The sequence below is a fragment of the Misgurnus anguillicaudatus genome, chromosome 7 (assembly GCF_027580225.2).
Source record: "Misgurnus anguillicaudatus chromosome 7, ASM2758022v2, whole genome shotgun sequence".
In the NCBI taxonomy this organism is placed as follows: Eukaryota; Metazoa; Chordata; class Actinopteri; order Cypriniformes; family Cobitidae; genus Misgurnus; species Misgurnus anguillicaudatus.
In genome coordinates this window covers 24,439,039-24,453,544 of record NC_073343.2, presented here as the reverse complement: position 1 = coordinate 24,453,544, position 14,506 = coordinate 24,439,039, and the positions used below count along the sequence as shown (strand labels likewise).

General features: G+C 39.8%; 1 protein-coding gene across 2 annotated transcripts in view; it reads left to right on the top strand.

Annotated features, from left to right (window-relative positions):
* The window catches only part of LOC129417324 (arf-GAP with SH3 domain, ANK repeat and PH domain-containing protein 2), a 106,339-nt gene that overhangs the window by 57,957 nt on the left and 33,876 nt on the right, over window positions 1–14,506 (top strand). The window contains exons 5-9 of one of the 2 annotated variants that reach the window (XM_073869630.1): window positions 5,302–5,351; window positions 7,867–7,947; window positions 12,434–12,563; window positions 12,673–12,758; window positions 13,013–13,088. In XM_073869630.1, the coding sequence (XP_073725731.1) occupies window positions 5,302–5,351; window positions 7,867–7,947; window positions 12,434–12,563; window positions 12,673–12,758; window positions 13,013–13,088 (423 nt within the window). The remainder of the gene's footprint in view (window positions 1–5,301; window positions 5,352–7,866; window positions 7,948–12,433; window positions 12,564–12,672; window positions 12,759–13,012; window positions 13,089–14,506) is intronic. The other variant, XM_073869631.1, reaches the window with a different exon arrangement.

The following is a 14,506-nucleotide window of genomic DNA, read 5'->3' as shown; positions in this document are numbered from 1 at the left end:
CGTCAGCGTCCCCTCTGAATCTGACCCTGAGATGTGTGTTGGGTCGGAAGAGCTTAAGCTGGCGGAAAGCAGACAAGCTGACATCATACAAAAACCCATCAACCTGATGATTGTGCTTTCTGTTCCTCAGCTGCCTCTATTGTTTTACCGTGCGTGTGTGTGTGTGTGTGTGTGTGTGTGTGTGTGAACGAGACATTCCCTGTTCAGTCAATCAAACTGACTTTGCTGGAGTAGACGGTTTTGTCGGCCTCAGAGGGTGTGATTTCAGCGTTGGCCTTTCTGTAGACGCTCATTCAACTGTAAAACACCCCCAGTCAGGCTTTTCCAAGCCCTCTGGCTGATATGTGGTCTGAAAATCCAGGTGACGCCATTGTGACTCAGCTTGTTAAAAACATGCATCCTGGTGCCATATGGTAGAAACGATTATATACGATTCGATCAAAGCAACATGAGTTTAAACAGTGTTTATCATGTCTGCCATTCAGAAATGTGAACACTATTTTCTGTAGACCTCATGGGTGATTCTCGTGAAATTATACTCATGGGTTGTCATGAAACATTTTGATAAAAAAGTAAATGCAAAGAAAGAGTATGAAAATAAGAAGCATACAGTTACATCTCTTTACATGCTATTTTGCACATGATTTCAAATGACATCAAATTTTGTTGTTTTGTTCCACATTTAAGGGGAAAATTTTCATTACCGCAACGTGTCCATGACTGAATTTGGATTCTTTGACATGGAAATATTTATAATTAAAAAACAGGGAACTACACTAACCTTTTCCACTGGTGGCACTTGCGCTACCAACTTTTTCAGTTACTGGCGCAAAATATGATTTGGTCGCACATATTTTTTTCAAGTTCTATTAAGGCGCTCTGGTTAATAATGAACAATAATGAAACTGTATTGCATACAGATATGCTTTTTATTTTACTTGCCATCTTTTAAACCACATGCCTTCTTGTTTTCTTAAACGTTGCAGTGTTTCCTTCCCACAGATCTGAAATTTACTTGGTGGTCGTAGCCGGTGAAAAGGGCAATTATTACCCACTGACAAATAATGGTCTACTATACATGTGACAAGGAACTAATAATGTGTGACACAACACAATACTTTGATTTATTGAAAATTAATATTAATTTCACATTATATTTCATCAATCTAACCACCCCAAACTTTCTCTGCCATTAACAAAGCTGACACTGTTTGTCAAAGCACCACGAAAACACTTACTGTTTTTGCACTGATATATGAAGCAATTAGACCCCAATTTATCAAACTCAATATAATACAATACTAGGTATAGTATATTAATAGACAGTGCAGGTCTATAGATTATAAATGTGACTGATGTTATGACTGATGTTATAATGGTAATAATTTCTATTAGATAGGCACTTTTACTGCTTCTGCTCTATCTTTCTTTTTCTCTCTTGCCGAATTAAAAAGCTTAATCCACTCATTATTTCAGATTTAAAAGTCTACTTGCTGTCCCAGTGACAGACTTTACATTGCTTTGCTCGTTCAGTGCAATGGGCTTGACATTAGCATTGCTCTTTGCTACAATCTCTGTCCAAACTTAATATGGATATGGTTTTAGAAAAGATATGGTTTATTAATAATAAGATTATTAAAAAAATGTGAGAAAGCAAATGCAGCGCGTGGTCGTAACAAGAACCATCGCCATAGAAACCGAAGGCACGCTGAAACTGCACTCGAGCTTTGGCGCGGTGGCGCTCATGGCCGTTGTCCGATCGACTCGGGTTGTAAACACAACATTAATCAGACTTGGGACCCAAAGTAATTAAACTAGGACCTAACCGGACCCGACAGACCATTTAAAATATAAACCCGGAACCATACGGGTTCCGCGTCCTCAGTGAAGAAAGACCTCTGCTCAAGTTCAGAAACATGGAAGACACTGCGCTTGCGTCGTGTCGCACCTAATTCATAGAGAAACAGCTGAGCACGCAAATGCACACTGATAGGGAGAGACACGACGTGCTTTCACACAAAATGAAGCCAACGTGTTGATGGCTCAGAGCACGTTATAAAACGTATTCTTAAAATCCACATTTCTGTTTTAATAAATGCTCATAGTAAATCATAGCATATTGTCTAAAACATTAGGTAGCACATTTGCGACCCATTAAAAATTAGGGTCGCAACGACAGTTCAAAAGGTCGCATATGCGACCATTTTGGTCGCAGTGTAGCTCCCTGAAAAATCTAAAAAATAAAAAGCTTCAGTGCATGTTATACTATAAACATTTACAGTAAAGAAACATGTGGTATTTGGTGATCATTGGTAAATGTAGAGACAATAATAAGGAATGTAAATGTGTCCAAAACCAATTTTCTCATCCTCCGTAACAATTTTCAATCATTGTTTAAGCCCTCAAGAAACTAACATTTTTAAAAAATTGTTGGAAGGGACATAATTGACTGTGACACTCAAGATGGCTACCAGGTAAGAAGTTCTTATTTTTTCTCTCCAGATAAAAGTAGAAATTTTGTTTGTCATAGTACCTACAGTAGACAACTTTTTAGTTCTCATTACCGAAACATGAGTTTGTAAATGCATAAATTTTATGTAATATCATGTTGCGGTAATTATATTTTTAATAATGATAATCTAAAAAATGTAAATTATTCTATAGGAAATATTTTTTAAATCCTCTAAAAATAATGGTTATAGTAAGTTCAGACCATAATCTTATATGTGCAAAAAATGGCTTCAATGGCTTTTAAAAAAATCTGATGCTGGACACCTTTTAAGTCTGGATTTCGTGAGAATCACCCTCATGTGCTCTTCAGTTAATAGGGCGGATTGCTGAGCGGCCGTTCTTTGAATCCCTAAATGCTCTTTTGGTATTGAGATCTTTCCTATAATGAGCCTACGATGAATATCTTTCTCATTCAAACCTCAAGAGCGATTTTAAATTCAACAACATTCATATAAAATCCTCTGAAAATGTTAAATAAGGCTTGCTTTCGGTGGATGATCTCTCTCTCTCCTTTGATCTCTGTTTCAATGATAGCACACATGCAAAATTAGCATATGCTGTTTTCTTAAAATATTTTATTGAATAGTTTTTTTTAGTGGCTGATGCTGATGTGGTCAATATAAATAGAATACCATGCAAAATGGGGTCAGCGTCCGCCGGGTGTTTTCAGCCGCGTAAAAAAGTGTGTGCACGCCCCCTTAGAGGTCAACCACCTGGAGACGCATTTAGCAGTATACGCAAAAATGGTCATCCAGAAGCATTTTGGAAATCTGAAACTGCTATTTCTTGTAACCTGGTCCCAGAGTGGATAAATCTGCACACGACACCCTTGCGGTTTCTTGTGTATAGCCAATCCATATATTTGGTGATACGATGATGTCATCACCCCACATTTTGACCCTAGTCAGACACTGCTACGTGATGTAACAACAGCAATAACAGCAATGGCGGGCAACAACATGCTCTTTTGCAACTACAATGAGCGATGAGCAAATGATTATGGATAACAACAAGGTTTATGCGCATGCTCCAAGTCATCTTTTCTGTTTTTAGTTCATCTCTGTGCCAGAATTACAGCTCCACATACTGGTCTGGCATGTACACTACATCAATTTAAGTTGGTTTCAGTGGTTTCGTATGTAGGCAGATATTTCATGAGATGGCACTGTGTTTACGGACTTTTTTAGAATGAGGAAAAAGATAGGATAGGGAAAGCTCTGATTTAGTGTTGATGTGGCTTTAATGCTCACGACCACCCACTTTGCCATGACATTGTCTGTTACATCATGTAGCAGTGTCTGATTAAACGTCTGACTAGACGTGGGGTGATGACATCATCGTATCACAAAATATATAGATTGGCTATACACATGAAACCACAAGCGTGTCATGCCGCCACCAATATATCAATGTATGTGGAGTGTCATTGGCTGATCATCTTGAAATGTTCTTATGCTTTCATCATGGAAAAATCCTTTATAGTTTTATTGTGGATATGCCTATTTAAAGTTCCTTTTCTCAGCTATTTTTGCTTGGCTAGATGCGACAACTTAAGCTGTTCCTAACATCTGTTACGAAAGTACATTCATTTAGATTTTAGGAAGCTTAAGAAGCCCTTCTACAGTCGCAGGCTTCTGATATTAGTGTAATCTGTCTGTAAAATTCCTAGAGAAATCCACTGGAACATTGTGTTTGCATAAGCTGAGAGTTTCCCTGATGATTTCAAATGATGTCATTACTAAATGTCAGCACTGGCGTTACATTAGGTACTTTCTTTATAAGCATGACATAATGTCTTACATGTTTGATGGCATGCACTATGCTTGGCAGATGAGTGCAAATTTTATCTTTAGCAATTTTCACATAGAGATTATGGAAAATACACGGAAACTGCATTTGGGATTTGTCCCGGATCGTTTGATTTTTGGTACATTCACACTGCTAATGATTTTCCCGAATCTGTGTGTACATTCACACACATACCTTAGAGGTTCTGTAAAGACAGGTGATGTATATTTTCCACAGCATCTGAAGTTTGCAAATTATCCATGATTTCTCTATCCGTGAAATCACACGGGTGCATTTTATTTCATGACAAGATCATAAGGGGCGCATAATGCGCTGTTCTGTCATGCTGGTGAATGATCTCCGCTACGCTACGCTGCGGACAGCATCTCTCATCGAGTTCACGCTTTATCTCTGCATAAAAGTCAAGAGTTGGAGAAAGTACTTTTCAAAAGGCACAACACTATTTTATTACTTTAAGTAGCCTAATGTTTTAAAAGTATACATAAACGCTGCAGAATTTAGTACACCTTAACACACTTACTTTAATAATGGGCGTGATGCTATTGCCTTGCTATTGCATGTTTCTGTGAGTGATATAATGGGTAAATGTAACACGTGAACTTGAAGCACAATACTTCTGTGCATGTGCACAAGGTATTTTTGCATCCGATTGAGAAAATACTACGATTCACGCGTTTACATGCGTACTTTTCTCCTGCTGATCGGATCACAGATGCACCACCCCCTTCAATACGATCCAAATTTGCATCCTATTGTCCTGTTAATTGTATTGATTAAGGTGTTTACATGAAGGCTTTTCAATACGATTGAGCCATCACAAACAGATTATTTGGTTGCATGTAAACGTACCTAATGTGTATAAGACCTTATGCTGATGCTAAAGCCTGTTGCTCTGCCCAGTTTTTCATTTTAATATGGGTGACGCTTTAAATATGAAAGTTGTGCCATATGTTTAATAAATTTCCTTTCTGTCTCCTGCAGGATCTGAAGAAGCCCTTTGATAAAGCCTGGAAAGACTATGAGACTAAAGTGTAAGACATTTTAAAAAATCTCCACCATTAATCCATTACTTTCATGCATGTTTGCTTAGATATATTTCCTAATTTTAGAGATTGAATGTGTGTGTGTATTAAAAATAAGTGATCAAGATTGTCACTTGCTGCCCAACACGCTGGACAATGACCTTTCAATCTTGCCACTTCACATCCTGTATGCCTTTTCTATCACACTGAATGTTTCTGCATGGAACAACTTATGACATTTATATAGCACTTTCTATATATTTTCCAAGCTGCAAGGGACATTCTATTCTGAAAGGGTAATATATATATTTTTATAACACATCAGTTGACTATACTCTTAAAAATAAAGGTGCAAAACAATGCCATAAGAACCGTTCAGTCAAAGATTTTTATAATCCGAAGAACCTTTATTCATTACAAAGAACCAGAAAGGTGCTTTGAAACAGAAAGGTTTTGCGGATGTTAAATGTTCTTTATGGACCATTCAGCCAAAAATGGTTCTTCCATGTCATCATGAAGCACCTTTATTTTTAAGAGTGTAGTTGATTTACCTTTAAAGCCAGGAGCCTTATATGGTCTTGTCTTTAGAAATATCAATGACTTCGTTTACATGTAGCCCAATAATGTGATTATTTCCAATAACCAGACTAAGGACTTAATCGCAGTAAGATATTTACTACTGTTTTTTGATCATTCGCTAATAATTGTGGTTATAATTCACATAAGCCATAAATGCACAGCACTCACATATGGGAGTGTTATTGTTAACTGTTTTAATTTATTTACGTTAAATTACAAGCAGGGACACATTTTGTTATTTGGTGCTGTGATGAAGACAGAAATTTGACAAATGTGTCACAAGTGAACGACGCTAAATACAGGTGTACACAGGCTGTAAAACTTTTTAAACTCATCCACTTTCGACCACATTCATAGGTAGTTGAAAGCACATTCGGCCAGATTGTGTGTTTTTTTTGTGTACTGTAGGTCATGTGGTCGAATGTGTTCGAGCAGCCACATAAGACCGCCTACTAGTTTCTGCCTATTGATCAAACAGGCTGTTTACACTTGGCATTAACATGCGTTTTCGTTGATCGGATCACAAGTGGACGACGTTAATGCCAGGTGTAAACGGTGTTCAAAACGTTTTGAATGCTTCCACTTTCGACCACTTTCAACAACATTCAAAGGTAGTCGAAAACACTTTCGATCAGATTGCTTTTGTAGTGTAAACGCACATGTGGTTAAATGTGTTTGAACAGCCACACGGACTGCCTTCATTCTGCCCATTTATCTAATCTGAGGTACTGAAAACAATGTTTTACGTCTTTTCTGACTTCTGGCGCGAACACACGCTATTTTAGCCTTTCATTGATAAAACTAAAGCGGCTGATCTCCGCAGTTTCATTTTGCAAGCGTGTGAAAGTTGCGTGATCCTATTTCATCAATTGCGCTAAAAATTCAGAGAAAGCTCTAACATATACATGTACAAAACACTGTGCAGCATGTTTACTTACAACAAAAGCAGTGGAGTCTGACATAATATTAGTTTACGTCCATATAAACTCGTCAATATTCCCGCTCGCGTTTAAATGACAGGAGAGGGACTCGCCCACCGTCTCGACAGACCACCCCCTCACAGTTTTCAGGACAGAAGCGGTCGTAAGTGGACAAAAGAGACGGATTTAAATACCAGGTGTAAACGTGATGTGTCTCTCTCGTCTACTTGTGATCCGATCGACGAAAACACATCTTAACACCAAGTGGAAACAGCCCCTAATGTAATGTACCGAGCAGAATGTTTTTACATCGTTCTTCACTTCTAGCGCAAACACACAGTGTACAGTGCGATCTTTAGGCCTTCATTGATAAAACTATAAAACTAAAGCAGCAGCTCTCCACTTCTTTTGTTTTTGTTTCATTTTGCGAGCGTGTGAAAGTTGCGTGAGCTTATTTTATCAAGCTTATTTTACATAATATTAGTGCGCTCCAATTAAAACCTGTTATTTCTCCCGCTAGCGTTTAAATGAAAGCAGAGGGGGACTCGCCCATAGACTCACCCTCAGTAATCAGGACAGAACTGGTTGAAAGTGTACAAGAGAAACCAGGTGTAAACGTGAATGTGTCTCTTTTGTCCACTTGTGATCTGTTCGACCAAAGAAGATTTTACTACAAGGTATAAACAGTTTCTAATGTACGTGACAAAAGTGCGGTACAGATGCGATTAAAGTTTTTACATGGCAATTTATTGCGATTAAAATCGGTATCTGCCACACATTTTAATACAATTATACTTGCTGCGATTATGAGCGTAAACACATTATTTTGATTGAAGTATTGTGTTTACATGAGATGAAGTGTAATTGTAATATTTCCAGAATCTCATTATAATCGCATTATGAGTCTGCATGTAAACGTAGTCATTGTTGCTTTTCATCATTGGCAGTCAAATACATGCTTCACTTCACCAATACCAGATTTAATCTCTCATATTAGTTTGTGACAAATGCCTTCATGTTTCCAGGCAGAAAGAAGCGAAACCCTCCTCTAATGCGGCACTGGCCCTGACTCCGTTAAACTGGTTTTCGTCGTCACCACCGATACAGTCTGAGTTTACTTTGATCTCTGTGTCTGCGCAAGGCTTCGGCTTTTACGCAAAGCTCAGTTTGTGCGGCAGCCTTCATTTGTGTAGCCTTTTATAAATCCTGCTAATGAAAATGCTTTAAACTTTGTTGTGTTATGTGATAAAGTAAGGCAATAGAATGATTTAGGGGAGTAGGTGTAGAGCATCCAATCGCGATTCATATTTGCCTGTTTGTGTGGTTTGTGTTTCCACCGATGAAAGCAACGCTCCACCATTTTGTTTGCAGTTAATTGGTTTGATATTTAATTTTGTCACAGAAAATGGTGGACTGTTCTTTCAAATCACCTGTGGAGGTGATGTCCTGGCATGGAGGAGTCTGCTTAGACTATTTCTTCAGTTTTGTACAGATTCATTACTAGAAGCATTTTTGCATTTTTGAACTTTTGTTTTTCTTCAATAAGACAATAATTAATTGAAACAAACTATTAAAATAAATCGATTCAGTTAAATTAAAGCCACAATATGTAACATTTTTGTAATAAATTATCCAAAAGCCACTTGCACATTATGATGTATTCCATGGAGTTGTGTACTTGCATTATCCCAAAGGTTCCCAAGGATTTGTAAATCCAGAGAAATTCCTGTTTTAAATAATGGCTTGTCCCTTGTCTCCCTTGTAATTCCCTTTTAGGAACTTAAAATCTGGGCTATCCTCCGTTTTTCCAATAATGGCTAATTCATTACGAAGACAATATATGATGTGATCAAACTTACCGGTAATAACATCAATTCATTACCTCAACTGTAAACATGATTAGCGAATTCCATATGTCCCCAGATGGTAAAAACCACGGGTGCATCCCAATTCATTGGCTGCGGCCTTGCAAGGCTGTATTTGAAGGCCAATGACGTCCTGGGCCGTGACGTTGGCTGTCCCAATTCGAAAGTTTCTTTACATGCACCCTCAAAATTTGGCCTTGTGTGGCCCATACACGTAGGTGGATCCTTCACAGCCTTGGTTATCCCAAGATTCAATGCGCGCCTGTGATGTCTGGGTATTATGAAATAAATAATCAGAATTGTAGTTAAATAAAAGTGTATATTTTGCTAATTAAAGGTCATTATCACTGATTTATTTTTATAAATTGTTTTAGTGATGTGAATTAATTAGGGGTGTAACGATTCATCGTGCAAATGCACGTTTTCTCAATGAATGAATTTGAATGAATTACGGTGAAATCCCGGCACATCCGAACGCCAGGGGGCGCTCTCATGCAGAAACTCCCTTTGTGCCACACAAGAAGTAGCATTACAAACGCTATTCCAGGAAATGTCTACACAGGAATATTTATACGCTGTTCTTCAAATTTTTTCAGGTATTTTCATGATAATAAAGAATATTTTGAATAATTTTGTTTAACGAGTGTTGCTTTATAAATAAACGTTATAAACGACTCCGACTCATAATGATTTTAGATTGATAAGGACTTCCTACTGACCAAATGCCGTAATACAGGCACAAGCTGTGCATAAAACAAAGAATCGCCTTGCGATTCAGAATCGATTTCAGACAGGCATTTTTAATGAGGACCGCGATTGAATCGCGATTGAATCGTTACATCCCTAGAATTAATATTATTGCTGAAATACACTCACCTATTGTTAGGTTTATTAGGAACACCTGTTCAATTTCTCATTAATGCAATGGTGTAATGGTGTGGGGGATGTTTTCTTGGCACACTTTAGGCCCCTTAGTGCCAATTGGGCATCGTTTAAATGCCACGGCCTACCTGAGCATTGTTTCTGACCATGTCCATCCCTTTATGACCACCATGTACCTATCCTCTGATGGCTACTTCCAGCAGGATAATGCATCATGTCACAAAGTTCAAATCATTTCAAATTGGTTTCTTGAACATGACAATGAGCTCACTGTAGTAAAATGGCCCCCACAGTCACCAGATCTCAACCCAATAGAGCATCTTTGGGATGTGGTGGAACGGGAGCTTCGTGCCCTGGGTGTGCATCCCACAAATCTCCATTAAAAGCAAGATGCTATCCTATAAATATAGGCCAACATTTCTAAAGAATGCTTTCAGCACCTTATTGAATCAATGCCAAGGCAGTTCTGAAGGCGAAAGGGAGTCAAACACAGTATTAGTATGGTGTTCCTAATAATCCTTTAGGTAAGTGTATTGTGCGTGTTGCGTTTTACTTTTGTATATTTATAAGGTTGGTAAATTTTACATACTGTTGGGTAGTTTAATCTGCATTAATGTGTCATATTATCTAAAATAAAATAAAAAAAACTGGCTGGCTCCATATTTATTTTTAAAAGTCTGATAAGTCTCGGCTGCTGTGTCCCCCTGACAAGCGTAGTGGGTGGGAGCAGCGAGTGACGCAACTCCCCCCGTAGACTACACCGTCTCATTTCTGTTGGCTTCGTGGACTTTAGAGGCTACCGAGTTTTGCCTTCAAAGTCTGCGGCCTTTAAAGGATCCAGACCTTGAATTGGGATGCACCCAACATCTCCAATCGTTCCACTCTTCTTCATAATGTCATTAGGTTTTCCTTTGTAATTAGGGCCCGAGCACCGAGGAGCAGGCCAGAATGGCCTGCACCGAAAGGTGCGAAGCCCTATTGTTTTTGCTCGGATTATTATTTTTATTATTATTATTATTTTTTTTTTTTTTATTTTTTTTTTACGTTTCGGGGCAATTTGGGGGCCTTAACATACTCAAAAACTCTTGAAATTTTGCACAGACATCAGAGTCGTCGGCCATCAGGTCCGGGCAAAGGCCGGACCACGGGCGTGGCAAGGGAGCTCTGTAGCGCCCCCTGTAATTCAAAAACAAACATTGGGGCACAGATCGGGCAAAAATGTACGCACATGTACGAGAGTTGGTACACATATAGAACTCATCGACCCGAACAACTTTCGCCCTTAAACCTATTAGCTCCGCCCAACAGGAAGTCGGCCATTTTTGATTGTTTCAAAAACGCATGCGATGAACTTTTAAATACTCCTCCTAGGGGATTTACGCGATTGACACCAAACGCGGTGAACATGATGTCGAGACATTGTACTTGCTAAATTGCGAAGGGATTTTTGATATCTCGAACGGTTCTGCCATGGCGAAGCGACAAAGTCATGGCGAAATCAGAGAAACAGGAAGTGTCTAATATCAAAGGCAAAAAATGTCTTATTGTAATGATACGCAGGACGTTTGTTCGTCTGAAGATTCCGAACGCATCGATGTGCCTATTGTGAGTCTTGGGTATAGCGCCACCACCAGGCGCCAGTAAGTGTGTCAGTCACAAAGGTGGATTTTTTTGACAGTTCCATCCAATGTTCTTTTAAATACTCCTTCTAGGATTTTCATGCGATTGACACCAAAAGTGGTCAACATGATGCCGAGGCATAGTAGATGATAAATTGCGAAGGGATTTTTGATATCTCCAACGCTGTTTCCATGGCAACGCATAAAATTTTACTTCAATTTCAGGCATGTTTAAGGCTCTTGGCGTGCTTAGATTAACCTAAAACTTGGCACACACATCAGAGTTGTCGGCTGTTAAGTGTGCACAAAAAGGTCAGACATAGGCGTGTCTCTTAAGTGGCTCACCAGCGCCCCCGTTTGTCTAAAATGTGGGGTTTCTTTTACCTACAGTCCCCAAATGGGTCAATAACAACATGAAATAGCCCACTGATATTTACCCACTTGATGCACTTGCTCACCGTGCATCGTTTTCTCAGAGGCATCGTATAGCGGTAAAATAACGTGCGAGGGCCCGCCATCGCTGCTTGCAGCTATATTTGTTATTGAAATCGAAATAGCGACCTCTAGTGGTGAAAATTTTACATATTGTGGCGGTAATCTGACTTATCAATGCGTTTGAGATGAATTTTTTTCTTGTAAGAATACAATATATTTAAAAATTATTTAACTGATTATGATCTATTTTGAGACTTAAACTTAATTTTTTTTAAATTTGTTTTAGATTTTGCGCAAAACTCAAAAATGAAACTTCACGGCAGCTCCCCATGCTAACACAGCACTTTATTCAGCACTCGATGCTTTTTACCACAGTCTGTCATTTGACTTTACCTTTCTATATCTCTAAAAATATTTTGTTTCGGAATGGCATCTTGTTTTTAGCCATCTCCTGGTAACAAATCTCCCGCAAGGTGTCAGATCATGAAAGCCAAAGTTCCAGAAACAGACTGTTAGCCTGCTTCATGGCCTGCTGGGGTTAAAAGTCCTATCTGGAAGGCCTGAGCTAAATGCATGAGGCTTTCTCTGAAGTCCACGTTCTTTGAAGAACAGGGCCGACGCTTTCGATCTCTCCTTCCCCACAGAGGAAGTGCTGCTTCCGTAATGTGGGGTACAATATGCAGCTGGAGCATATGGAAAAGAATGCCCTGTTGCATGAGTGGAAGAGTTTGTGTTTCCCGTTTGTGTGTTTGCGCCTCAATTTTAAGGTTGTCTGTGTGTGTTTCATGCAGTTCTAAAATAGAGAAGGAGAAGAAAGAGCACGCCCGACAGCATGGAATGATCCGGACGGAGATCAGCGGAGCCGAGATAGCCGAGGAGATGGAGAAAGAGCGGCGGTTTTTCCAGCTTCAGATGTGTGAGGTCAGAGGAGGATCTCTCTTTGATGGAGATTCCTGTTATGTTGCTATAATTCCACAGGAGCTTCCTGTGCACCGTGTGTGATTCAGTGTCTCCTATTGTTTTCTTACAGTACCTTCTCAAAGTCAACGAAATAAAGATCAAGAAGGGGGTCGACCTGCTGCAGAATCTCATCAAATACTTTCATGCACAGTGCAAGTGAGTCTGGTCATATCCGTCATAAAATAATAGGTCTGTCACAATGTAGTGAGCTGACAACCTAGACGGTTTATAAGAGCATCATAGGCACATTTTATATGTTTGAAGGAATTCTCCAAATGTGCACCGACCTTTGTTGCTCAAAAGTACGGTATGGGTTGGCAGCTCAGTAAGTTGTGAGACAAAGCCATAAAGGTGATTAAAGGTGATATGTTTTTATAGGATGATATCTGACATAATGTCTTTTGATGTAGTTTCTTTCAGGATGGTCTAAAAGCAGTGGACAACCTAAAACCCTCAATAGAAAAACTCGCTACAGACTTGCATTCGGTGAGACTCATCTAAGCTCTAATATTAGAGAGTTTGTATCAGGCATTATGAAAAGCCATACTAATTAAGTATTTAATACCTTAAAAACCAAAAACAAAATTTTATTAAAAGTAAAAAATACTTTTTTTTGTAAGTGATTAGTATTAAATGAAGATGAATCTTTATGAATGGGCCACTGGCAGTAACCCTACACAGTATAGGTCTTCACGGGTCCACTTATATCTGAAAACCTGAGCGAGTTCCGGTCTAAAAGCTTAATGTGTGCCTCTGACATTTGGCGGGTATACTATTAGCGGCATCAGATCTCGGGTAGTTTTAAATTTACGGGGCTTTTTCCCAGACAGGGATTAGACTAGTCCTAGACTAAAATAGATGTAAGAGCTGTCCAAACTGAAAACAACTTGCACTGTGTAACGGGTTGCTTTAATGAAAGCGATGAAAACGTGAATCCATGTGCAAAAGGTGTTTATTGTAAAATCCCAATAAGGGCCAGCAAACAAATCCAAAGGTAAATCCAAATCAAAATCCAAAAACAGGCTAAGGTTCAGGGCAGGCAGAATAACAATCACAAAATCCAGGAACAGGCACAGGTCAAAAATACAGGCAGATACAGGTAAACAGAATAAACAGATAACAGGCAGATATACAGACAGGTTGGGGCGATGTAATAATCAGCAGAGGACAGGTGAACAGGAAGTGACTTAAATACAGAAACAAACAGGAAGTGTGAAGCGAGACATGGCATGATGATTTCAAAATAAAAGTCTGAACAGAGCAGGATGTCAAAATAAAAGTCCAAAATACAAAAATACACAGAATACAACCAGAACACATAACAAAACCATTACAGAACCCCCCCTCTAAAGGGCGACTCCTGGAGCCCAACAAACAAAACATACAGTCCAATAGAGGGCGGGTGGGCGGGCCAGGACCTCTTGGCAAAGGCAGGGCAGTTCAGGGGAGGTCCTGGGTCATGTGGCCAGGATGATCCAGGGTCATGGGGCAGATGCGGGCCTGGGTCATGGGGCAGATGCGGGCCTGGGTCATGGGGCAGATGCGGGCCTGGGTCATGGAGCAGATGCGGGCCTGGGTCATGGGGCAGGCTTGGACCTGGGTCATGGGGCAGGCTTGGACCTGGGTCATGGGGCAGGCTTGGACCTGGGTCATGGGGCAGGCTTGGACCTGGGTCATGGGGCAGGCTTGGACCTGAGTCATGGGGCAGGCTTGGACCTGGGTCATGGGGCAAACATGAAGCTTGGTCATGAGATAAGGATAGGCCTGTAACACAAGGAGAGGAAGGATCAGAGTCCACTTCGGTCTCCGCCTCGGTGTCCTCTGCCTCCTTCCTGTGTCCGGGTACTACCCCCCCCCAAAAAAAACTTGGGAAAGCTTCCACAGCCCAGGGTGGCGATATTCCA